Source organism: Melanotaenia boesemani, chromosome 11 (genome assembly GCF_017639745.1).
Source record: "Melanotaenia boesemani isolate fMelBoe1 chromosome 11, fMelBoe1.pri, whole genome shotgun sequence".
In the NCBI taxonomy this organism is placed as follows: Eukaryota; Metazoa; Chordata; class Actinopteri; order Atheriniformes; family Melanotaeniidae; genus Melanotaenia; species Melanotaenia boesemani.
The window spans coordinates 6,328,378-6,353,717 of NC_055692.1; the positions used below are offsets into that span (position 1 = coordinate 6,328,378).

Consider the following 25,340-nt stretch of genomic DNA (forward strand, 5'->3'; position numbering starts at 1 on the left):
GCAGTGTTTGCAGTTAACAGGCCAAAGTGGTCACCTGCTGTGGTTGAGGAATGCCTGGAAGATGGTGATATTTAACCTCCTGTGTAGAGATGTTCCAGCGTAGGAGACGGAGCTGAGTCAGAGTACAGATGCTGAAGTTTATTCAGTTATTTTTTACATGTTCTCTTCTGACTGATGCAGTCTGTGGCTCCATGTCTGAGAAAGTACATGTAGAGAATTTACATGTGGAGAAGCTTCACACACTTTTTTTCCCCTTAAGTTAATTACAAAGTCTGAGATACAATGTATGCTTTAAGGGAAGTGTGGTACTGTTGTTTTTAAACATCAGCTCTATAAAGATTGTTGCAGTCTAGCAAGCGAGTGTCATAAGGCTGATAGAAACAGTTGTTTTTAGTCTACTTTTACATACACTCACTGGCCACTTTATTAGGTCAAGATGACTTGCTGAAGTTAAAACTGAGCATCAGAATGAGGAGGAAAGAGGATTTAAGTCACTTTGAACGTGGCATAGTTGTTGGTTGAGTATTTCACAAACTGCTCATCTACGATATTTTCACAAACAAACATCTCCAGGGTTTACAGAGAATGGTCCGAAGAAGAGAAAATATCCAGTGAGTAGCAGCTGTCTGGACCAAAATGTCTTCATTGGTCAGAGGAGAATGTGCAGACTGGTTGGAGATGACAGAAAGACAACAGGAAGTCAGATAACCACTTGTTCCAACCAAGATCTGCAGAACAGCATCTCTGAACACACAACATGTCCAACTCTGAAGCAGATGGGCTACAGCAGCAGAAGACACACCGGGTGCCTCCTGTCAGCTAAGAACAGGAACCTGAGGCTACAATTCACACAGACTCACAAAAACTCTGAACCGGCACACCCCTACCCACATGCACACACAACTTCACTTGACATCCTCACATCATGCAGCCCTAGTGTGAATATACATCCTCATATTTACTGTAAAGCTGATTAATGCTTTGGGATCAGACTTCAGCAGTTTGCGGTAGTCTCATGAAGACAAAATATTTCTGTTTACCCAACATCCGTGAAGTATCTCGGAAAATCCTATTTTAGGATCAGGGAGGTTTTCTGGTGACTGAAACCATTTTCTTTGTAAACAGACGATTCTAGTGAAAGTGGGCAGGGGTTGGTGGCTGTCCTCATACTAGCTTTAATTTTAAACCCTCGCCTTGGTTGTTTTTTGTCAAATTGGGCATGTTCAGCTGGGTAAAAGTGTTTTGCCAAATTTAATTTGGTGTCCCAAATGTTGTGGTGGTTGCTCCTCAATGGCTTCGTTTTGCATTTAAAATTCCAAGATGTGGGTTTTCCTGAAACAACCCCTGTAGTATATATGGCTGTATTGTAATGTTATGTATTGCTTTTAACAGCAATGACCTGTAAAAACCATCTAAATATCACTAAAAATAACATAATATCATTACAATAATAATGATTTAAAACCATACTTGTGTTGTTCTGGAGGTTTATTAGGATGCTACAAGCTGTAAATACATACTGACTGTCCTGATCATGTATCATAATCTATTCATGTCTGCAGGGCTTTTAAATGACACAGCTAAACTAAAGTTGGACATATTTCAGAGCTGGAACAGAGTCACATTATGATGCAGGAGGTGAACAGTTAAATATACTTCTATGAGAAGCTTGAAACTGGACTCCTAATCCAACTTTAGTCCTATTGTATTCCTGTCCAGCTAAGTTTTATTTAGCCCAGATGAGATTTTTTTCCCCCGTCTGGGACACATACATATACACTGTGATACACAAAACACAAAAAACAAGGTAGCAAATAGAGAACAAGACAAACACAGACATACTTCTGTATCGCTAAGACAAAAGAGCTAGAGCACAAAATCAAATATGATTACATAAAGGATGGGGGTAAAAAAAAGAGGTCTGGTTACCTGGGCCGTTGCCATTCACGTGCATGGTTTGAGCCATGGCTGCAGCTGTGTGCTCTCAGTCCCACAACAGGACTCACTGCAGTCATGCAGCTGCCATGCATCAAGTCCAGATAAGCATGCAACCTGCAAATAGACACAAGATGCACATCATTAAGTTAGTAATGCAGACACAGAAGCAGCAGTTAGACAGAATTTCTTTTACTCATTACAGCAGTGCCGTTCAGTTACACATTCATTTTCTCCATCTGATATCCATTTTTTTTTACATCCACCAAAAGATTTCTTTGTGAGCTGAAGTCAACTAGATGTGATATAACAGATTTTTCACAGGTGTGTTAGCATCTGACATTTATGAATATAGAGGTCCTGTGTGTGCTGGTTCAGTCATCAACGGAGACATTATGAGCAGAAACAACAGAGCTGTTGTCTTGTAAAAAATATGGAGCAAAATTAGGAGAAAACAGACTTTGTGGGCCCCAGACACGCTGAAACTGGGAGACCAAAATAATGAGGCGATGTAGTCTTTCAACGGTTTTTGTTTAGGCTGAAGACTTTCATTCTCTGGAGCAGAGACCCCTAGTGGTCTTTTGCTGAACTGAGGGTCTTAACATAAGACTACTGCTTTTGTTGAGTTGTGGAGTTGTTTCACCAGAAGTCCTCTATGGCAGTGCTTCTCAAACTGGTGGTTGTGAACACCACGGGGGTTGCAAGGAAATTTCAGGGGGTCGTAGATAATTAAAAAATATATATATCTTACATTTATCAAATAAATTTTGGCTTTTAACCAGTCAAACCAGGGGTTTGCAAACATCAACGTATGTTATCTTGGGGTCGGAGTTCAAACCATTTGAAAACCACTGCTCTATGGACGATATGTCCAGCAACTAAGTGGAAAGCAGAATGAAGAACAACCACAGAGGGAGCAGCCATATTTCCCTAACACACCATGCAGGTAGATCAGGAAGTGCTCAAATGTGGTTCGAAGTGCGCTTGCAAGACTACAAAAATCTGAGTCTGTAGGTGCCTGAAGAGACGAGAAAGAAGCACATAGATGACAACTGCAGCTCTAGAAAATTCTCGTTTAGATGCACCTGAATAAAGCAGAACAGCAATGTCATGTTTACGACTGTACTTTGTAAAGAGAAAATATGGATCAGACTCCCTACACAGAACAGAAAGTGTTTTCACATCCAAATAAACTGCAGTCATATTGCTGAAGCTCTCCATCTGCCCATCCTTAATTTAAAATGAACATGTCAAAACTGACTGAAGGAGATCCAGAGAAAAGATGCGGTTCTTCTAGAATAAAAAGGTTAAAAAAATAGTTTAAAAAAAAAGTGTTGACAGATTTACATCAAAGAGAAAAATATCTTTGACTCAAATGTCTAAGTGATGTGGATTATTGTTTCATTTAGAGGCTACTTTCATTGTACAAACGGGTCTGTGGTGCTACACAAACCAAAAGAAGAACCCTCACACCAATTCATCTAATACAAATTATTCCAATCAGCAATGACTTTTACAGATTCATATTTTATTTCTGTATAAGTTTAATGATATTTGATGGAAGGTCACCAATACATCAATGCATAGTGATAAGATTGTCTCTCTGGGAAAAAAAGCGGTCAGTCTGAAATATTTTGGATTTTGGAGGAAAGACGGCGCATCAGCTGACAAGTCACATGCTGTGACTGTTTATAAAATACTCATCACAATCCACATAAGGAAAAAAAAAAAAACATGGCACGTCAACATGTGACATCAGTTCATATTAACTTGTTCCTGAACTGAATAACATCTGATTTGTATTGTGACAGAATTTGTGATAGACAAAAATATAATGTAAAAAAATAGTGATAAAAATCTGCAACCACCACCCGCTAAAATTTGAACTGGTATTTATGATGGTATGTTGCCCACGAACATGCCAAAACCACCATGTAACCTCCTTGTCAGGCAAAATTTATTTTTCCCAGATTTATATGTATAATTTTAGTCCAAACTTTTTTACAGTTGGTTCACATCTAAACTCAGAGACACTAGTTCTAAAAAAGAAATAAAAATAAAACAAAAAAAGCAACCTGAAAAACAAGCTTCATGCAAGTGAACACACACGACTGACCAAACATCTCCCACGTGTCCTGTTCCATGAGCTGCCAGAACGCAAACCTGGAAAAAGGAGCAGGAGATCCTGAGAAAAAACGTAACTTCTATTTCATCTAATAATCAGTGTGCAGTACCAGTTTATTAGAAGCCTGCACAGAAAAACCAGGTCAGCTGCTCAAATAAATAACCAATTCTTACAAATATTACAAATTAATAGAAATAAAATTTTAAAATCACCAAAAATATTGGAAAACACAAAAAAGCACACCAACTCAAAAAAAGAAAGAACTTTAAAACGCCTTTACAAACAGCAAACAATGATAAAATTAGCATCAAAACAGCTGAGTTAAATATTCTACATATAACTCTAAGTAAACTCTTAAGGAAGAAAGCCAAACAATAAATTTTGCAGCTGTAAGTCATTAAAGGACTACTCTGCACTTCTCATCGCCTCCTTTTCTCTCCTTGTTGCTACAAGACAGTTAATGATCAACGTGTTGAGGAACTCACATTTCTGCAGTTTACAACACGACCTTCAGCTTTTCGCCCTATGCCTTTAACACAAGCCAAGCTTGTAAGCTGTGTAGAATCACTTAAAAGAAAACCTTTTCAAAGACTTTAAATGTCAAAGGCAACGTCACATAAAGACTAGTCACATTTCTGGAGCGTTTATCCAACTTACAATTTAAAGATTTCTCAATTGCAGCGTGAAAGTTAACACCGACTACAATGTGCTGCTGCAGAATCTGATGCACAAACACTTCCATATATTCATGCAAACCACAGCCCTGAGGTCTGCTGTCTTACCTGTAACTCTCATTCTAACTTCCTGCCACAGCACGCAGGTAGAAACACAACTGAGTGTGCAACGGTCCGACGGCGAGCCTGTACCCAGCAGCCCTCTGAGGGACAGATAGGTTTCACGGCTAAGATTAGACAACTTCCTCAGATGACAGCCAAACGATCTGTGTCCTATAAGGGGAAACAGGACTTTAAGGCTGTTTGGGTGGAACCGACCCCTCCGCTGGGCCTCCAGGTGAAACACATGGTCAGCTAATGTGGTTAACAACCTCTGGTTGCTCTTGCGGCGGCGCTGCACTTCAGCTGATACAGTTAATGAGCAGAATGTAACAGGGGTTTCTCGTTGATAGTTACATATCAACCAGCACAACAGTGTTTGTTATCAGGCATCAGCAGCTGAAGGTGAAGACAGAAATGTCAAGCTAAAAACGATAGATTAGGACAGTGGGTTACAGAAGAGTTATACTGATACTGATAATTATAACACAAATACAACATCAACACAGCAGAATTTGCGCCTCTTCACTTTCATTTACACCAGTTTGCAACTCTTAAACCACTGATGTTGTGACACTCCAACATGGCAGCAGTGACAAATTACCCACAAAAAAACTGTTTAAAGGACTTCCACCCATAGAGGTCCACCACACCTCCCACAGGACCCATCAAGTCCAATGCAAACATCCTTGTTTCTGGAGACCACAGAACACTGCAAGAGGTTGTGACAGTTCAAAGACAGAGCGAAGGGGAAACGTTGTGGCTGCAATTCTTTTTTTTTTTTTTTTTTTTTTTTTTTTTTTCAACCTGTCTTGTCCAGCATCGTTGCAAACAGAATGATTGTCTGGCTGCTGTCTGGTGCTGGGCAATTTTACTCTATCAAGCAGGGATTTATACTACATGTATAAAGTCCCTCTTGATGACATGAAAAACTTTATTAAATCAGACTCTTAATGCTGGACTCGACCGGAGGGGACAGAGAGAGAGAGAGATAGAAAAGAAAGTAGAGAGAAGAGGGAGGGGAGAGAGAGGGACAGAAAGGGTGTGGGGAGTGCGGGTGGGGACTTAAAACATTATACAGAAAACCATGTAATCCATACTACTTGCAACATATATAGCTAAGATCATCCTGGCCAGTAGGTCATTACACAACTAGTTGATAATAGTAACAATAATAATAATCACAATAATAGTAATAATAATAATAGTAGTAGTAATAATAATAAGAGTAGGAGTAATAATAATAATAATAAGAACAGAAATAATAAAAAAAAAGAAAAAAAATATGATAATAGATATAAGTGAAACTGCTGTATTCAAGAACACGCGCAGAGAAACCTGTGTGGATATGCTGGAGAACTCGGCCACACGGCGACGCAAAGACTGTGTGGAGACGTTCAGGAAGGAGTGACCATGCAGAGTGATCATGCAGATGCCACCTCACTTGAACAGAGGCCAGAGTCAGGCCAGCGGTCCCGAGACCCAGGCCACCAGCCCCCCCGTAGGCTACAGATCCCGACCGGTCCACAGAGACGACCACTCGCCCACCCAGGAAGGCAGCAGCAGGAGACCCCAGCAGGAGCCGCCCCGCGGACACAGGGCACCGGCCCCGGCAGGCCGAGGCCAGCAGTCCCCGACCCCCCCGGGCACCGGCCGCCCGGGACAGACGGGGCAGAGGGCCCGGGCCCAGGAGCGCAGGGACACCCCCCACCCCCACAGGCCAAGGGCCAGCACGCCACCCGGGGGGACCCGGCCCGCCCAGACGGCCACCGCCAGAGGCCAGCCCCACACCCCAGCGCCCAGCCGCACACCCCGAGAACCAGTCCTGCCCCCCCCCCCCCCAGACCAACACACACAAACACACACACTCTCCTTCCACTCCTCCATTCATCCTCCCACACATACACCATCCAACCCTCACATACTCTGTCCTCCCACACACACACACCATCCTTCCACCATCCATCCTTCCACACACACACCATCCTTCCACCATCCATCCTCCCACACACTCACCATCCTTCCACCATACACTCTCCCACACCTACCCCATCCTCCCACACACACATCATCCCTCCACCACTCATCCTCCCACACATACACCATCCTCCACCTTCACACCTCCCACACACACACACACACACCATCCTTCCACTACCCATCCTCCCACACATACATCATTCTCCTACACATACACCGTCCTCCCTCTCCTACACCAAACATCCACCTTCACGTACCCCATCCTCCCACACACACACACACCACCCCTCCATCACCCACTCTCCCAAACATACACCACTCCCCCAAACACACACCATCCTCCCTCCCATACACCATCCATCCTCCTGCACACACACCATTCTTCCACCATCCATCCTCCCACACACTCCCCATCCCTGCACCATACATTCTCCCACACATACCCCATCCTCCCCCACATACATCATCCCTCCACCATTCATCCTCCCACACCCACACCACCCCCCCTCCCACACACCACACATCCACCTCCACACACCCCACCCTCCCACACACACACACCATCCCTCCACCACCCATCCCCCCACACACACACCACTCTCCCCCCCCCCCCCCCCCCCACACACACACACCATCCCTCCACCACCCATCCCCCCACACACACACCACTCTTCCCCCCCCCCCCCCCCCCCCCACACACACACACACACACAAACACCATCCCCCCCACCACCATCCTCCCGCCACCCCACGCCGCGGGGGGACAGCCCCAGCCAGGAGGCGAGGAGACACGAACCAGGCCCCCACCCCCCCCACCCCGCCCCAGTCCCCCACTCCCCACCCCCAAAACAGCACCTTCCCCCCAGGGCCAGCAGCCAAACCCCCCGGGGCAGCCCGCCCACGCCCCGGGCCAACGCGACAGGCCACCCTGTCACACTTGTGGCTGCAAGTCTAGTTGTACTTATTATTAGACAAGTACGGCTACACTTAGTTTATAAAAAGAAAAAACAGAAATGATATGAAGAAAACAGTAGACAATGAGAAGAAGGAAAAAAAATCTAATATTTTCTCTTAGTTTAAGAGATGCTGTTATCCAAAGAGACTTAAATTTGAGAGTAAGAACAACACAAACAAGATGGGACGTCATAATTAAGTGGTAGTCAGACTGCTGTGAGTCCAGTTGGACTCAGGTGTTGTCATGTAGTGCTAGATGGGGCGCATATATATATATTATTTTCTCCATTGCACAATATCACCTTAGGCATAAGTGCACGCAGCTTATTCAGTACCTGGTTGAGCCAAAGAGGTTCTTCTATTCTGACGGGTAGAAGAGTTAAGCTAAGTGCGGAAATGCTCCTTAAACAGCTGAGTCTTTAACATGCTCTTAAGAGTGGATAAGGACTCTGCAGTCGGTAGATCGTTCCACCACCAGGGAACAACAATTTTGATAATTCTAAGAAAACCCAAACATTAAGACATGCCTCATTGCCATAAAAATGACAAATGTGCAACAATTTAAAGATATGCAAATAAATGTAAGTGGGAATTTAAGGAAAACAGTTTCTACAGTTCTATGAGCATGAAAGTCAATATTTGGTTTGACTACATAATTTCTTCTGGACCCTCTCAGAGGGGTTTTTATGTAATTTCTTTTTGTTCTTCAGGAATAGATCTGCAGGCTTCTTGAAAGACTAAGTCTTTTTTTATGTTTCAGCCTTTTGTTCTGTTCTCAGTCCAGATGATCCCATACTGCTTCAATAATTCTAAAGGTCCAGGTTTTGAGGGTGAAATCACTCCATCTGACCTGTTCCACTGATTCAGTCCAGTTCTTGTGTCTTGTCCCATTCCTCAGCCTTTTCTCCCCAATTCCCTGCCTTAAAAATGGCCTTTGACAGCCACCCTTCCATGGAGACCATCTTTAAAGATGCTTCAGTGAACAGCAGCTGAATCAACTGAAGGTTCAGATGCGTCTCTCGGGTTTCGTGTCAGGTCTTTACTAGGTGTTTTTCTTTCTTCTAATTCTTTACAAAGTAAAAGAAATTCTAGGCCTGACTCTTCTTTTCTTGTCATCCACTTGTCATTTCCTGTTATTTTTAAGAACACACTGAACATCATGCTGAAATATGTTTTCATGCAATAGCTCTTTGGGAATCACCTTGCTGCTGCAAGAACACTATTATTTCAAATTGTGCCATCATTTTTTTTTGTCAGAAAAGAAGTAAGAGAAGAAATAGGAACAAATTATCTATCTCTGCAACCTGCTACATTACTTCTTTATTTTGGTCAGGTAGAAATTGGACTGATAATGAGTGAAAACCAGCCGAGGTCCAAAAGAAAAACCTTAAAAGTCCTGCAAAAAGTCCTAAGAATTACAGTAGTGCTCAAGACCATATTAAAAAGATACTGTTTGGCTCATTGAAGCAAAATATTAAACAAATGAGGAATGTACCCAGACCCAGACAGTGTGATGGATTCGCGTATTCACTGTAGCCTCCAGTAAAAATTAAAAAAATGCCATTTTTAATGCATCATTCAGCTCAGAAAGCAGTCAGCATAAACCAAACTGTCAATCAGTTTTCTATAATCTTTGGAGTAATCTAAAACAACGAAAACTCACCACAATTTCCTCCAGAGAGAACAGATCCGAGTAGAACTGGTGTGCTTCACCCAGCTGAAAATGTCGCATTAAAAAAAACACACAAACAGAGCAGTGACATTACCTGCGACAAACCAGAACAACTTGTTTTGTTCTACTTCAGCTGTTACATAAATATGCAACAAAACACTGTGCAGTTTAGCCTGCAGGTTTGTGTCTCTTGTGATTTACAGCAACTCAGGTTCTTCTCATAGAAGTGAGTCCATGTTCAAAAGACACCCGACAGGGTGATTTACTGCAATATGAGAAGACATGCGGGAAAAATAAAACAACGTGCAAAGGTAACGTGGTGCGGTTTGGGCTGTTCAAGTGATGAAAAAGCAAGTGTATCACAAAGACTGGATTTAAAAATAGGCTTAACAATTTGCATAAAAATCCTGATTTTCTATAAACAATTAAATCAAACACCACATCTAAGCATCAAATCAGACCCTTTAGTGATTTCAAGAGTTAAATGTTTGTTTAATTGAATGGAAATAAAATCTAATCAACATTCATGAAGGCCTAAAAGCTAGCCACTAAGTCTGCAGCCGTATAAAGTCACCAGTTGACAGGATGTGATGCAACTGTTCACATTTTCCACTGGGAAAAACAGATCTTGGATTTTTGTGACTTGTGTTGTAAACTGCATGAAAAGCTACCAGAGGTTTGTGAAAGCTTCAAACCCACAGCACTGAATATTCAGCAGGCCCATTTTTCCCCTAATAAAAGCAGAGGCTGAAAATTTAATGGAGGGAAACAGCCTCCAGATAAACAGAGATGTTTTCATTAAATGAGCACAAAAAATAAAAAGAACAAGAACTGTGTGCAGGCCGCATGGAGAGCATTTTAAACTTTTAGATTCGCTCACAAGACGGTGCTTTTTTTTAACATCTTTAAGAACAGAGCAACATATCCAAAGTGAAACTAAATAAATCATGACGTGTTTCTCTGCTGGTGTTTCAGCGTGAATACAGTAATTGCAGAACAAGCAGTGGCTACTTGTCATCTCAGCTCTGCATCTGGCCCTCATTATAAAATGCCTTTGAAGCTTTGGAGGAGAAGCTGCTGTGCAGACTGTGGAGAAGGCACAGGCCGGGATGAAGAGGCCAGACGTCTCAGTGCTAACGCTCTCCACCGTTTGGCAGTGGTAGCTGCAGTCTTGACCCCAGCTTATGCTGTTCGAAGCCTCGTTTCCTTTGATGTCCTGCGCGATCTTGCTAAACTCAGCTCTGAAAAGCCAGTGTTAAAGCCTTTCAATTATCCTGGCAAGGAGGGAGGAAACTACAGGAATGAAAGGATTGTGTCTTTGACTTTATGAGTCTACTGTTAGGAGGGTGGCATTTTCCCAAGAGAAGTCACAGGGTCAGAGGTGGAAAAGAAAACAGTTACATTCCTCTAAAAGTAAAGTAAAGACTTCCCTTCCTCTGTGAAGATGAGTCTTTCCTGCAGCACATCAGAGCCGTGGTGAATATGAACACATCTATTGATAAAAATAAAGTTGCAGCATATAGACTAGCTGCTCAAGTACAATGTACAACAAGAAGGATGGGATTATTGTACTTTTAAATGTTGCTTTCTTGGATAAACGTTCTTTAAAAAAGATCAGATGTTCCCACTCAGCCAAAAGGTAAATGATGAAACAGCACATTTGCCTGGACGCTGAAAATACAAACCCCTCCATGGGTTTAACTAGAATGAATAATATTTAGATTTCTTGAGATATCCCAAAATATTCAGCCTCAAACATAAGTGTACAAAAGGTGAAACAGATAAGACAAAATGACAATTGACATGACAGGATGAGACCAAACAAAACAAGAGAAAGGACAGACAAAATAAATGTTTTATTTCAATACAAAAACAATGCCAGGTCGACTTGAGTTCACCAATCCAAAAACATCTGATCTCAAAGATGATCGCTAAAGACAGTCTTCCATCAGTTTAGCTGAAGGTTTCTGGAGTTTGATAGAATTTGCTGAGCCTGCATCTACAGTAAAAACACCAGAATGATGGAACTGTATGATAATACTGTAGGTGAGCAGAGGACACAGCGAGTGCTGAAAGGTTTACAGCAGAGTTGTATGTTACTGTCACTTATGTACTCTGTGCTGCAGAGCGAAGCCATGCCAGAGCACCAACAACACTGAAAACCTCACAAATGTGCTTTCCACTGCGAATGTACATGACAATGCCAGCAACATGGTGTTAGCCATCTCTAAACACCTGCTGGTGCATTCAAAGAATGGTTGAAAAATTGTTAGTGATTTCTTACAGGATTTTTTTTTATTGAAAATGCCCATCATTTGCATTAATTGAAAATTAAGGTCTAATTTTGATGATTGTAAATTTCACCTCTTCTAAGCAATAGCCTGTGACATAAACCTTACCATCAACAGCCAATCGGATTGTGAGTGTTAGTCTCCTCCCACACTGTCCTTCTCATGATTGTTTATGAAGCAACATCACTAAACTTGTGGCGCCCACTTATGACTACTAATTTAGTGCCCATTCTGGATCTAGTCTCTTCTTCGAGTGCCCTCCAGCCAGTAAAAGTCAGTCTGACTTGACTCTTGTCTCATCTCTTGCTATGTTACTTTCTCTCTTTTTCCTCTCTTCCTCCATCAATTCCCCCTTGGGTTTATTTGATGGATTAGCCACAGTGCACGTTCAAAACAGCCATTGTGTTGAGTTCCAGTTGCTGGCATGTTATACGGTGACGTAAAATGAAATGCTGCAGTAAAGTGAAGCAGCATCCTGAAAAAAAAAGAAAAAAGAAAAAAAAAAAAAGGTTGTGAATGCATTTTCTCAGCCTTGGGACACTGCGGGGTGTTGATGGCTCTAGGAATGTACGTAATAAAAGTCACTGTGCTATCAAAACGTGTCAGAAACAAACTTTTAAACGGTCAGAAATTTACAAAGTGCTACTTTAAGAAAACAAAGAAAGCCAAAGATAATCTAAACTATTTAGATAGCACCTTTTAAAACCTCGGTTAAGCAGTGCTTTGTAAGATCAAAGAACAATGTAAAACGTGCAAACATGCTCACAAAACAACTAAAGCTTTTAAATTGTAACAAAGTAAGCAACTCAACCCATTAAATCCTGACCTAATAATAATAATAATAATAAAAATGTCAAGAAACAACCACTCTCTGTTTTTGGTTTATAAATATCATGAAACCAGTTCGCAGTCTATAAAGTTGAAGGATGAGTAGACCATCAGACCTGCAGCTGTGAGATCACAGATCAAGTTATTCTGCTGCCTTCACCTACAGCTCCAAGCGATGGTGCAGCCGCTAGCCTCATTCAACAGGGGTCATTATGGGGTTAATGAATGAAAAGCATTCCTCAGGATACTCTGATCTTGGAAATCAAAAGAAATTCTACATTTCTGTTATGTTCCCAGTTTTTGTTTTTTTCTTTTTTCTTTTTTGTTCTAGAGATTCTGTACGTGCCCTAAATGGGATTCTTATCATTTCAGAGTAACATCGAAATCAGAACATTTAAGTTCAAAACTTCTAGCTGCAAAGAGGATTTAAAATTACAGACATCAGATTGAACCATCTGTGAGACACATGCAGAGATCCAAATCCCGCTGAATTTTAAATCTACACCATGTTGTGCTCCTAAAAATCCAGCTGCAGTTCAAACACTTTACAAATGTGGGCAAGGTTTAGGTTGGACTGAAAAATGTGAACTTGGAATAAGCAGATTGTTTTCTGCAGTGGTTCCTTTCCTTGCTAAGGATAATTTCTGGGAATGAAGCAGGACAGCCTGTATTTAACAGACCAGCAGCATGAAATACAACGTGAACATCTCAAAAACACTCAAATCACAACATATTTAGATCAAGACGATGCAACTCCACAGAGGCAGGGCTGTGGTGAAGTATTCAGATTCTCCTCTCAACACATGCTGTCGCACTTTTCTTTGTCGAGTTAACACCACATTCAGCAACAGAACACATGAATCTAACGTAACCAGTTACTGAAACAATAGGAGGCCATCATGTGAGTTTCCACGGACTCATTAACTGAAGCTGCTGCACCATTAGAAGTTTCAAAGGTTTTAAAATGATCTTTTTCCCAAGTAATACATGTTCCTTGGCCTTTACCCTTAAAGACCTTCTTGGTTCAATGTGAAACCACCACTGCAGGTTGCTTCAGGTTAACCTGAAGTCATCAGACAGCTCAATGAGTTGTTCTTAAAAAGATAGTAACAATGAAAGCTAATCAGTTAATGCAACTTAATGTATTAAGTCTTGTAGACATGGTCAAGATGACTTGCTGAAGTTCAAAGTGAGCATCAGAATATGGAAGAAAAGGGATTTAAGTTACTCTGAACGTGGCATGGTTGTTGGTCTGAATATTTACTGGGATTTTCACACACAACCATCTCTAGGGTTTACAGAGATAGTCTGAAGAAGAGAAAATATCAGTGAGCAGCAGTTGTCTGGACCACAATGTCTGGTTGATGTCAAAGGTCAGAGGAGAATGGGCAGCACTGGTTCCAACCAAGATCTGCAGAACAGCATGTCTGAACACACAACACGTCCAACCTTGAAGCAAATGGGCTACAGCAGCAGAAGACCACACCGGGTGCCTCCTGTCAGCTAAGAACAGGAAACTGAGGCTACAATTCACACACACTCACCAACACTGGACAACAGAAGATGGAGAAACATTGCTGGTCTGATGAGTCTCCATTTCAGCTCCACATTCAGATGCTAGGCTCAGAATCTGGTGGAAACATCATGAAAACATGGATCCATCCTGCCTTGGATCAACAGTTCAGGCTGCTGGTGGTGTAATTGTGTGGGAGATCATTTATTGGCCTACTTTGGGCTCTTTAGCACCAACGTGGCCTGGTTTAACCACCACAGCCTACCTGAGTATTGTTGCTGACCATGTCCATCCCTTTATGACCACAGTGGAGCATCTTCTGGTGCTACTTCCAGCAGGATAATGCACCATGTCACAAAGCTCAGATCATCTCCACCTGCTTTCTAGAACATGACAATGAGTTCACTGGATTCCAACGACCTCCACAGCCACCAGATTTCAGTCCAGTAGACCAGTTTGGGATGTGGTGGAACGGGAGATTCTCATCATGGATGCAGCAATTGTGTGATGCTGTCATGTCAATATGGAGCAAAACCTTTGAGGAAGGTTTCTAACACCTTGTTGAATAGAATTAACGCAGTTCTGAAGGTGAAAGGGGTCCAACCTGGTACTAGCAAGGTGGACCTGATAAAGAAGAAGTATTTCTTCTTGACTTATATAAACCTAAAATTGCATGAGGCAATTCTTGTTTTTTACACTGATACTCAGAAAGAGATAATCTACACAAAAGTTTTATTCTGTTAATGCTCCTCCACTAATGGTCAAAACAGCAGCATTAAGGTCAAAGAAAAATTTGTTCATTTAGGATATTAAATCTTCAAATTTAATCATGGTCATACTGCTGTTTTACAACACTGTAAACAAAGTCAAGACTGTTTTGATAAGTGTTATAAGTTAATCAAACATGAATAAAAATTAACTGGATTTAAATAACTTTACTTTCTTTGCTCGTCATCTACAAGTAAATAATTCACAGAATTGTGGGTGTGCTTTTCATCCCTAGCTTTATCCTCACTGACTATTTTTGTAATGTTGGAGGTCATGTTTTTGCAACGCTTCTTTTCTTGGTTCAGATGTTTTTCTCACCAGCAGCCCTACAGACGTTCACCATCATAAAATTGGTGCAAATGTGTCGAAGGCAAACAAGCTTCATCGTAAACCCTCAGGTTTTCATAAACTGTCAATAAAAACATCAAATCTCAAAATGCCGCATCGTTGCTTGACTTCTTGGAAGACAGACTGATGAGATAAAAAATGTGGCCGATGTCTGTGCTCCACCTATCTGTCAATAACTCAGATTTACTTTTCGGCTGGCAGTAGAAATACCAATCAAAACAGGTTCTTTCACCTTTTATAGCTTCAATCAGTTTCAAACTGAAGCTAATTTAAATCAGCTTGTTTGTAAAATGTGATTAATTTGCATCAGTTACCTTTTTTTTTTTAGGAAGAAGTTTTTTTTTTTTAAACACATCTCTCTTTTTCCTCAAATATACTATATAAAGAAGACATAAGTTCACCCTTTACTGTCTGTTACATCATTAATCTGCCTATTCAGCTCCCTGTTAAATGAACTTGTCCTGAGCAGAAATTCATGAAGTGATTCACTCTGCTTGACAAAAAAAAAAGAGTAATTTTACTGACAACACTGCCCCCTAGAGGACAACAACGTCTAAACTCAGGAACTGTGGAGCTTTTACAATATATCAACTGAAGCAAAGGCATTGAAGTTGATAATAGTGGTAGATATTTTTAAATAATTAATCCCAAAATCTGAGTCTGCAGCAAAGTTTTCTTCACAAAACTACAGCTCAGATGAGAAAAAAATACTACATGTGATATTGTATTTTGAGGTTCAACAGTTGACTAAGAATATTGGCTAAATATTTTAATGAGTCATTTAACAATTTCTAACAATCTTAGATGAGGAAACTGATCAAATAAACATTTTCAGTTTAACTGTCTGCATCTTTGTGCTGCATCTAAACATTTAAGACTTTTTAAACTTCAGGATTCAAACACAAACTGAGGAGGTCCAACATGAGGCAGTGTGTTACTTTTACAGCCTCTCTCACAAAGAGTTCTGACCTGGTTTTCCAAACAACAGCAGAGTCCAGCATATAAAAACATCCTCTGGGATTAAACAGTCATTTTGGTTATTTGGTCCCTCTAGCTTTGCTTCTTTTCATCCTCCCTTGAATCACTGGTCTAGTCTGGGTTGGGCCATTATGAAGCTGCTCTCCCTCTTTATGCTTCCCTTTTCCGAAATTCAGACTGTGGCCAAGCCTCCCGCTGTGCCCCCCCATCAGTCCGGCCTGCACTTGACTAAGGACAGGCTGGAGCCACTTATTTGTTTAGCTCTCGAGTGGAGTCACAAAGGCGGACAGGAGCTCCAGGCTGGTGAATACCACCAACTACCCTAACCCCCATACAGGGGCACATTCTTCAGTAGGAAACCAAGCAAACCAAAGTCAAAATGTCTCTGCAGCTTGTTGTGCTGAGCAGAAATAAAACCAAACATGCATGTCTTAATGCACAAAAAAACAGCACAGCATTATACAGACATATTCACCGTCAAGAAACACAATTCAGCAACTAAATGAACAAATAAAAACAAGGTTAATTATAAAATGGTATCTTGTCAGTCATTTGTACAGCTAATTTATGTCTCACACTTTGATTTATACGTGTACCTTCACTTTAAACCCACCACCACACCAGTGACCGTTTTTTTCCTCCAAAAGCTCCCCCTTGTTGTCAGCTCAATCAAAGGGGCATTGTGGGAGAAATTCCCCATCTTTAGTGCTGCCATGTTTGCTTTTGTGCCAAGTGAGCCCACTCTACTGACCTTTAGGAGACAGCCCAATGAGAGCAACCCCTGCATCCTCTGCTGCCTTTCTCCTGACAGCAACCAGACAAAGACAGACAAGCTAATTAAACTGATGACATGAAGGGCAGCAGAGAGGCCAAGAGATGAAAACGCCAGAAAAATGTGTAAAACTGATGAGGATCCTTGAATATTGTTAAACATTCAGCTGATTTGTGTGTCAACATCAACATCCTGCTGGTAAACCTCGTCTGTATCTGAAGTTTTTGTTTGTTTGGCCACTTGTGCTACCGGATAAATTATGGAGTTAATGAGTCACGCTGGTCTGGATTCCTGCCAGGAAGATGGAAAATTGCAGTAGTGACTGTGGTGGGGCTCCACAAATATTTAGGGATGCAACTCAGTTTGAAGTGGATGACATGATAATTCAAATACATGGAAGACGTTTTGTATCAAGCTGTCACACATGAATGCAACCATGAAGTGCATCTCCTGTACAATCAGCAGCAAAGATATAAAAAAGAAATGCAGATCATTTCTTTTGTTAAGCCAAGTGGCGTGTTATTTCCACACATGCCACTTTTAATCAGCATGTTTATATGACACTAGAAACACGATTGGTTTTTAAATGCATGTAAACTTGTTAGAGTTAATCATAAAAAATACCAACTTAAAAACAATTAAAAACACCCTGATGAAGCAGTTGGAGGTCAAATCCTTTCTGCACATACAAACTCAACTACAGCCAAATTCCCAATAAAGCTGCTCTTATTCACAGATATTTTTGTTTCTTGTGCCTGTTGGCTGAATGTCAGAAACTTTAGGTCAAAATTGACTCAAACACTCAACTTGTACACTGCCTGTCACTCTGCTCTAATAAACTTCTGATTTCATAAATTTAGTGTCATCTGACCCCAAAAAAAGAAAAAAAAGAAAAAAAGAATGAAATAAATAGATTTTTCGGATTAGTACTCTGTATCAGCATATACACCGAAACTCCGGGTATCGTATCAGACAGAAAAAAAGGAATCAGAACATCCCTAGTTTAGACAACATGTGGAACTACATGTGTAGAAATGCTTCTGAGATGTAAACATGTAATGAAATGTTAACCAGATGTTCAGGCCCCATATTGTTGATGCAATTATCCATAACAAATCCATTTTAAACATAGTTTACATTAGTGCAAGGTAAAAGAAACTTTCAACTTAGAAATGCTGATAAGTTGAAGTTTTCATGTGACCTTATGTTTAAGTTCACTTATGGGACCTACACAGTGATTTTCTTTTTTTTTTCTTTTTTGTTACAGAGGCTGGCAAAGCTAAGGATCTTTCTTCATGCTTTCTTCATTCAAACATGAGCAGACAAACCACGTTACTCCACAAGACTCTGGATTTGAACCAGTTTTATTTTCACTACACATCCTTTCTCTGTGCAATATCAGCAATGATATATATTTTCACTGTTATGCTGATGACACCCACCTTTTCTTCTGCGTACTACAAAAAAAAACTTTTTCCCCCAAAAAGACACTTAAAAGCTCACCCATGGATTTACCACATGAAGGCTACATTACGCCAATGTGTTCAAATAATTCCCTTAAAAATCTCTTAGTTGATCTAAAGCACTTTAGCCAGAGTGCTGACCAGAAAATCTTTAGAAGTGATCATATGTTTCATGTTAGTTTCCATACATGGACTCCTGGTAAATCCTAGAATACAAAATACTTGTTACACTTTTCATATCCCTTAATACCATAGCCCCATTTTATAATCAGTCTCACTGTTCCCCATCAGCTAATAAGAACACAATCTAAAAGTGCCAGTCTCCTTGTGGTTCCTAAAATTTCCAGTCCAATGGTTATTTGCAAGTAACTTCGACAGATGTTCACTTTCATTCTTGCTTGTGTCCTTTCATGTCTTGTTTTTGCACTTGGAAGAAAGTGCTACATAGGCAAAGCAGAAAGTCCTTTTTAAATCATTTTCATATAAAAATAAACTGTGCCAATATTTCATGGAAAAAAAAATTAAAAATAAAACGCTGTTACCACCATTACACAGCAAATCATAGTCTGAATGCTGTATTAATGAAGCTTGCTTTCAAAGAAATCAATGCTCCCCAAAGAGTCCGTTTTTTGCCCCCCCTTTATCTCTCGGGGCTGCAGTCCCAGCTGAGCCATGGTCTAGATCCTGGGAACAAAAGACACCTGCCAGATTTGGAGGATAAACAGCCTCCACAAGATAACATTTTTCCATCGAGCATAAACCACTTGGCTTCTGAAAGCAACTGTGTTTTTAGTTTGATAAAAATCTCAGTTTTTAATCAATGAGACATCAATAGGAGGGCAGCAACTGACTCTGCAAACAAGTACGCATGTAAAACCCGAAAACAATCAAAACTAACCTTAAATCACTGTTAAGAAATAAAAATAATAAAAATGTTTTTCTTTTTTTAAAAAAAGGGTTAAAAGTGAATACTGCTCTAAAATTTTGATCCAATGGAAAATCATCCATCTCCTGAAGTAATTTTTCAAGGTTTTGATTCATCTACTCATTTATTAATTCATTAATTTTTTATTTTTCGATGCTATAAAACAGCTTTTGAAATCTGAAACATAAAATCAAACATTTTACATAACATGTACAATAACACTGCTTAGTGTAAGAAAAGGTACCAAACAACTTTAAGATCTCAACATCCATACTTCAGTGATTTCTAGATGGCATAATCCTCTGAAAGTAGGCCAAAAAGATCTAAATATGACCCAGTAGTAGGGATACAAGGTGATGAGCTGTGCTGCTGATACCAGGGACGTTGGTCCTCCACAGAGCAGCAGCAGATGCAGTTAGAGCTGAAAGTGGGTGGTGCAAAAGTATAATTCCTTAGTCCAGCTGGAAGGTTTTTACCTTACCCTGGGAAAATTTAAGACATAATTCTGCCTCTCATATAGTCACAAGTCACATAAGCAAGCATGACATCAATAGCTAAGCAAAATGATGTGAAGTGATGACGCTTTTCAGTGATGACTGCAGCGTGTCAAGTTCCACCATTTTGGGTCAGATTAGTAAGACCCAAAAAAAGCAGACGGGTTCAATATTCTGGCACCGAAAAAAGAAAAAAAAAAAAACTGAGAAAGAGTTGGACAGTTTCCAAGAAAAAGACGACAAAAGTGTTCAATACAATCACTTGCCAGTTTCTGCTTCAGTTAACAAGCATTTTCAACTTGGTTGTAGAGCTTTTCACTCCTCTTTAATACATTTACTCCATCCCATAAAAAAGGAAACTTTCAGATCAGCTATAGGACTTTACTTACTCATCCCGAGTAATAGAAAAGGGCAGCACACATTCAAAGTAATCAGTAACTAAATTCAATTTTTAATTAAATTCAGCACCAATTCACTACAAAGTCTTCTTAAGGGACCTTAGAGACATTATCAATTAAAAAAATTAAAACAAATCCACATCAGTCCAGTTTGCTACTCCTGTCAGTTCACTTGGCTCCTCCTCCTCTCTCCAGCTTCTTGTCCCCCCCGCCCGCCTCATCACGAGGAGCAGAGCATTCAGCCCCTCTGCTCCCCACCTCTGGAACCCCCCCCCCCCCATGATATCCGTACCATAGACTCTCTTCCACCCTTAAAATCACAACTCAAAACACACTTGTTTACACAGTCCTACGTCATCTAATCACACACTCACCACGTCCTCTGTTCTGCTTTGTTTTGTACTTATTGTTTTTAATGGTTTTAATGTTCATCTGTACAGTGTCCTTGGGTGTTTTGAAAGGCGCTTCTTAAGTAAAATGTATTATTATTCAAAATAACTGTCCATAAAAGCTAATTCCTTAAAAAAAAAAAAAAAAAAACAACAAAAAAAAAAAAAACAGGCTGAGTCAGATATTTACATTTTGCCTCAGTGAGCTGCCTTGTTTTGCTAAAGAACTCTGTTAAACATCACTTATACACATGGTTGGTATAAAAAACATGGAAAAAACATCAACTTTGAATGCAATTTAAAATATATTCACGCCCATCTGTTGAGCACCTCGTCCCCAGCTGCCGCGACGCTAGCTAGCTTTTATGATGCTCTCAGCTGGCCTCATTGTTTATCACGGAGGTCAGGAGCGTGCTGCTTAAAGTGGTGACATCAGTGGTTAGTCCTGATTAGCAGCCTTCAGCATCATTTGTCATCAAGGATATCAAGCATGCTAATCTGGAAAACTTATCCTTGCTTAGTTTCTGGAACGCCTTGCGATGATGAAGCTACTAAACAAGTTTGTCTGTTCTTCAGTGGCAGATCAAAATAAAGTAAAACTTTACTAACAAGTTCAGTCCATGGTAAGAGGCCTGAAGAGGTGAAAGAAGCTCTTAAACCCTCCATTTAGTCCTAATTAATTCACAATTTTCCTCTCTGAGCTTCCTATTGAGATCACCACTTTTTTTTTTGCAGGAAAGAAAAGAAGAGGAACTCAAGAATGAACTCCTATAAAGAAAAAAAGACAAGCGAGGAAGGAAAGGAGGGAGGGAGGCAGAGAGAGAGGTCTAATCCCATTAGCTAAATTATTTGTTCCACTGAGAGAGGGGGAGATAAAAGGAGGCGTTTGACAGTATGAGGCACAAACCTCCTCCAAAAAGGAATCCCTTCTCTTCCTTTTTATTCCCCTGTTAGTACTAACCACACGTAACTGCCCACAACCCTCTTTATTTCCACATTTTAAAATCTAATTTATATCTAATAAGGGAAGAGGAAAGACAACAAAAAAGCAGATGCTCAGATACAAAATCATTGTGTCATTATTTACATTTGAAGCAAACTTTAAGAACAAATGAGTCAAGATTTCTTAGCAGCTCATGTTTAAAAATCACAAAATCCAAGCAGGCTCTGTTTAAATGTCATCGTCTTTTAGGGGTAATAAGCCGTGATATTTTATTTTAGCACCTTGTGTTTCCATATATAAAAACTCTAAAACGGTCAGAGGTTTCACTCATTGCTGACACACCGTCAGTTTTCTTACAGAAAGCCTCAACAGCTTTAGGAAGTCATTAAAAGAACAAAAGGCCAAATGGTTTGGCTTTGTGAGGGGCCACTTACTTCAGGTGATTTTCTGAGGAAAAAATATCCAAGAGGACAAGTTTTGAGAGAGCAGAGAATGCATCTGAGGGAAAGATACCAAGCTTGAGCGCTGGAGATTTCAACCTGCAACACTAAACTTAAGAGGAGCAGAGTTTTGAAAGGAAGAACGATATAACTGAGAGCAAGAAGGGACTTTTTGAGAGTGAGAGCAGAGTTTTGAGAGAGAGAGCAAAATGATATTAGAGTGTGAAAATAAATCTTGCTCTCAAATCAAACAATTTCGCTCACTGGATATTTTCTCTCTTTCAGACCATTCTCTGTAAACCCTGGAGATGGTTGTATGTAAAATCCCAGTTGATCAGCAGTTTCTGAGATACTCAGACCAACAACCACATTCAAGGTCACTTAAATCCCCTTTATTCCAGACACAAGTCGTCATCACCATGTCTACATGACTAAATACACTGAGGAGCTGCCATGTGATGGGCTGATTAGATATATGTGTTAACAAGCAACTGATTAACAGGACCTAATAAAGTGAGTGTTTGTGGATGAGTGTTTAATTCAGACAAATGCTTAACTTGCATGACAATGATATTTGGCATCTAATCATACAGATGTGGCAACGTAATTCCCACAGCATGCTTCAGCTCTGAACTTACAGGGAAAATAAGCTGAAAAAGAAAAAATCTGAGCTTGAATTCCCAGCCATTGTTGAGTTGAGGAAGCAGTAATAACTGTTGGACTAACTAATGACTTCCGTGTCATCCCTTTCATTATCTTGGCCTCAGTCACAGGGTCATAGGCTATGGAAACAGTAGCATGCCTTGATAGATATAATACAACAATTGTACTGTGGTGACAGTGAGGGGCTGGGGGAGTGAAACGAGGGGGCAGAGGGGTCTTGCCAGTGGTCATCCCAGTTGACAATAGAGGTTACATTCCAGTAGAAACACTGCAGCATTCAGGCTCCTCCCTGTTTGCAGGGAGAATATCCACTTCCACCAAAACAAGGGATCAACTCGTGCGGCACTCTGGGAATTTTTAAAGAAAGCCTTTGGGAATGATTCAGAGGGGGTGAGACAAGTCACTTTAAAGTGTTGCCATGACGTGAGTGTTATTGGTCATGAAGTCATGTTTTGTTGTCAACAGTATTGCTCAGACTCAAAGATAACCACATAACACCTGATCTTATTTTTTAGGACATGTTTTCTTGCAACACACATTTTAGTCAGAATATAACGTTAAAAAAGAGAATTATATCCCATCAAACTATAATTAAGGATTTGTTGAGTGAAATATAGAGCTAAAAAAGACATATCAATAACAAAACAAAAATGTTTGTTGGATAGAAAAAACTTTCTGCTGTGAATGTGGAGCAACTACAAGTTTCCACTAATAAAAAAAAAAAAAAAAAGTTTTTAAAAACAAAATTTGTGAAACTAAAAGATTAGACATTAAAAAAAAAAAACTTTTCTGACCGACAACTGTGGTCACAAATGTGTGACAATTTTTTTTTTTATTTAATGTACTTATTTAGTTGCTTTTTTTCACTACAATTTATGTATTTCTTTTCATACCATTTTGCTATATAATTTGTTATTAAATAATTTAAGATTTAATTGTATTTATTTAAATCTGTAATTTTTTCCAGGTTCCCCCCCTATTTATGTCGTTTTCAATAATTACAAACAAATCCAGATGTTAAAGGGTTTGTGTGCCTACAACCTGCACAATTACCTGAAAAACCACCTTTTTATGTTTAAAGGAAGAAAATACAAGTATAGTAAGCTGGTGCACAATTGTACAACTAAAACACTTCATAATTTAATCATAGTATTCAGTCTTCTTGGGAAGGAGTCTATCAGCATGTCACATGACTGGGCAATATTTGCCGACCTTTCCCTGCAATCACGCTATAAATCTGTCAGATTGTAAGGACACATCTGGTTCACCCTGCAGGTTTTCTGTTGGATTTAGTCTCTGGGTTCAAAACTTTAATTTTCCTTTGGTTAAGCCGTTATTTTGTTGGTTTGGAGTCTACTTTAGGGTCATTGTCATGTTGAAAGGTAAAATTCCTCATAAGCTTTTTGTCGATCCCTGAAGGTTTTGGGCTAGAAGAATAAAAGTATTTGGACTGTTCATTGTTCCCTCTACCTTTACTAAAGCTCCAGCTGAAGAAAAGCAACTCCAAAGCGTAATACTGCCACCACCATGCTTCACAGTGAGTATGGTGTTCTTCTGGGGGTGGAATTATGGACAAAAAGTTCAACCTTCTTCTCATTAGACCAGAACACATTTTCACACATGCTTTTGGGAGGCAAACTATAGCTGGGCTTGGATGCGCCCAACTTTCAACCCAAAGTCCAGACATGCGGAGAATACGGGATGTTGTTGTTGCATGTAGTACACAACCAGTACTTAGACATTTCTACAGCTCCTTCGGTGTTGCTGCAGGTCTCTTGGCAGCCTCTCCTACAAGGAAAGCTGAACTATGGAGTTAATCAGTCTCTAATTGATGGCAGGTGTGCACCCAAGAAGAATGAATGTTGTGATTTAATCAAGTTGATTCAGTAAAGTATTAGTTTAAAGGGTGTGATCACTTAGATGGGGTCAAATTAATAGTTTTTCCTAGAAACCAGTTTTGATGTTTATCTAAAGGTATATCCACCATGCACTTTGCTCATGTATGATTTATTTTCAGTTGCTTTTATAATACTATTCTTATTTTTTATTTTTAAATGTCCTTATCCAATGAGAAATGTTTCTGTTGTTTAAAGAAAAGGGAACAGTAATAACTGGAATGTAATGAACATACAATAATGGATATGTATGAAAAGTACTACTAAAAATAAAGGGGTGTGTTTGACCTGAGGGTCAAACAAGCCTTTACAAATCCTAATCTGAGTTTGAGGTTAATGAAACTTGGACTGTTTACTGTGTTAATGAATCTGACATCACTAAGCTTTTCTAAAACAGAGGCAGCTCCTGCACAAAAGGCCCTGTGTCCATGAACAACTATTGGCTGGAGTGCTGGCCTGTGCTCTGCCATTATTTTAGCTTCACTGGATGGAAGGAACAATCAGCGTCTGCTGGTGGAGAGGCTTGGTGGCAGATGTCACTGAATATGCAAAACAGCTAGACCAGACAGGAAAAGTGAGTAGTTGCATCAACAAAGAGCAACAATACAGAAATTATACAACAACGTCTGTTTTTGTTGTCTTCCAAATGTGAGCTCACTGGAAATCTGTAACCAAATCGCTGTTTTGAGAAGGATTTCAGTTTTATAAATAAATTATGTTAGTCCAACTAAAACAAGAGATTTAAAATACATGTAAACATGCTACCTGGACTGGTTAAAATAAAGAAAAAACA

At 40.1% G+C, this 25,340-nt stretch overlaps 1 protein-coding gene across 2 annotated transcripts in view; it reads right to left on the reverse strand.

The window, feature by feature from the left end:
* The window catches only part of kank1a (KN motif and ankyrin repeat domains 1a), a 71,147-nt gene that overhangs the window by 30,796 nt on the left and 15,011 nt on the right, over positions 1–25,340 (reverse strand). For both annotated transcript variants that reach the window (XM_041998359.1, XM_041998356.1), the window contains exon 2: positions 1,930–2,052. In XM_041998359.1, the coding sequence (XP_041854293.1) occupies positions 1,930–1,966 (37 nt within the window). In that variant the 5' untranslated portion in view covers positions 1,967–2,052. The remainder of the gene's footprint in view (positions 1–1,929; positions 2,053–25,340) is intronic.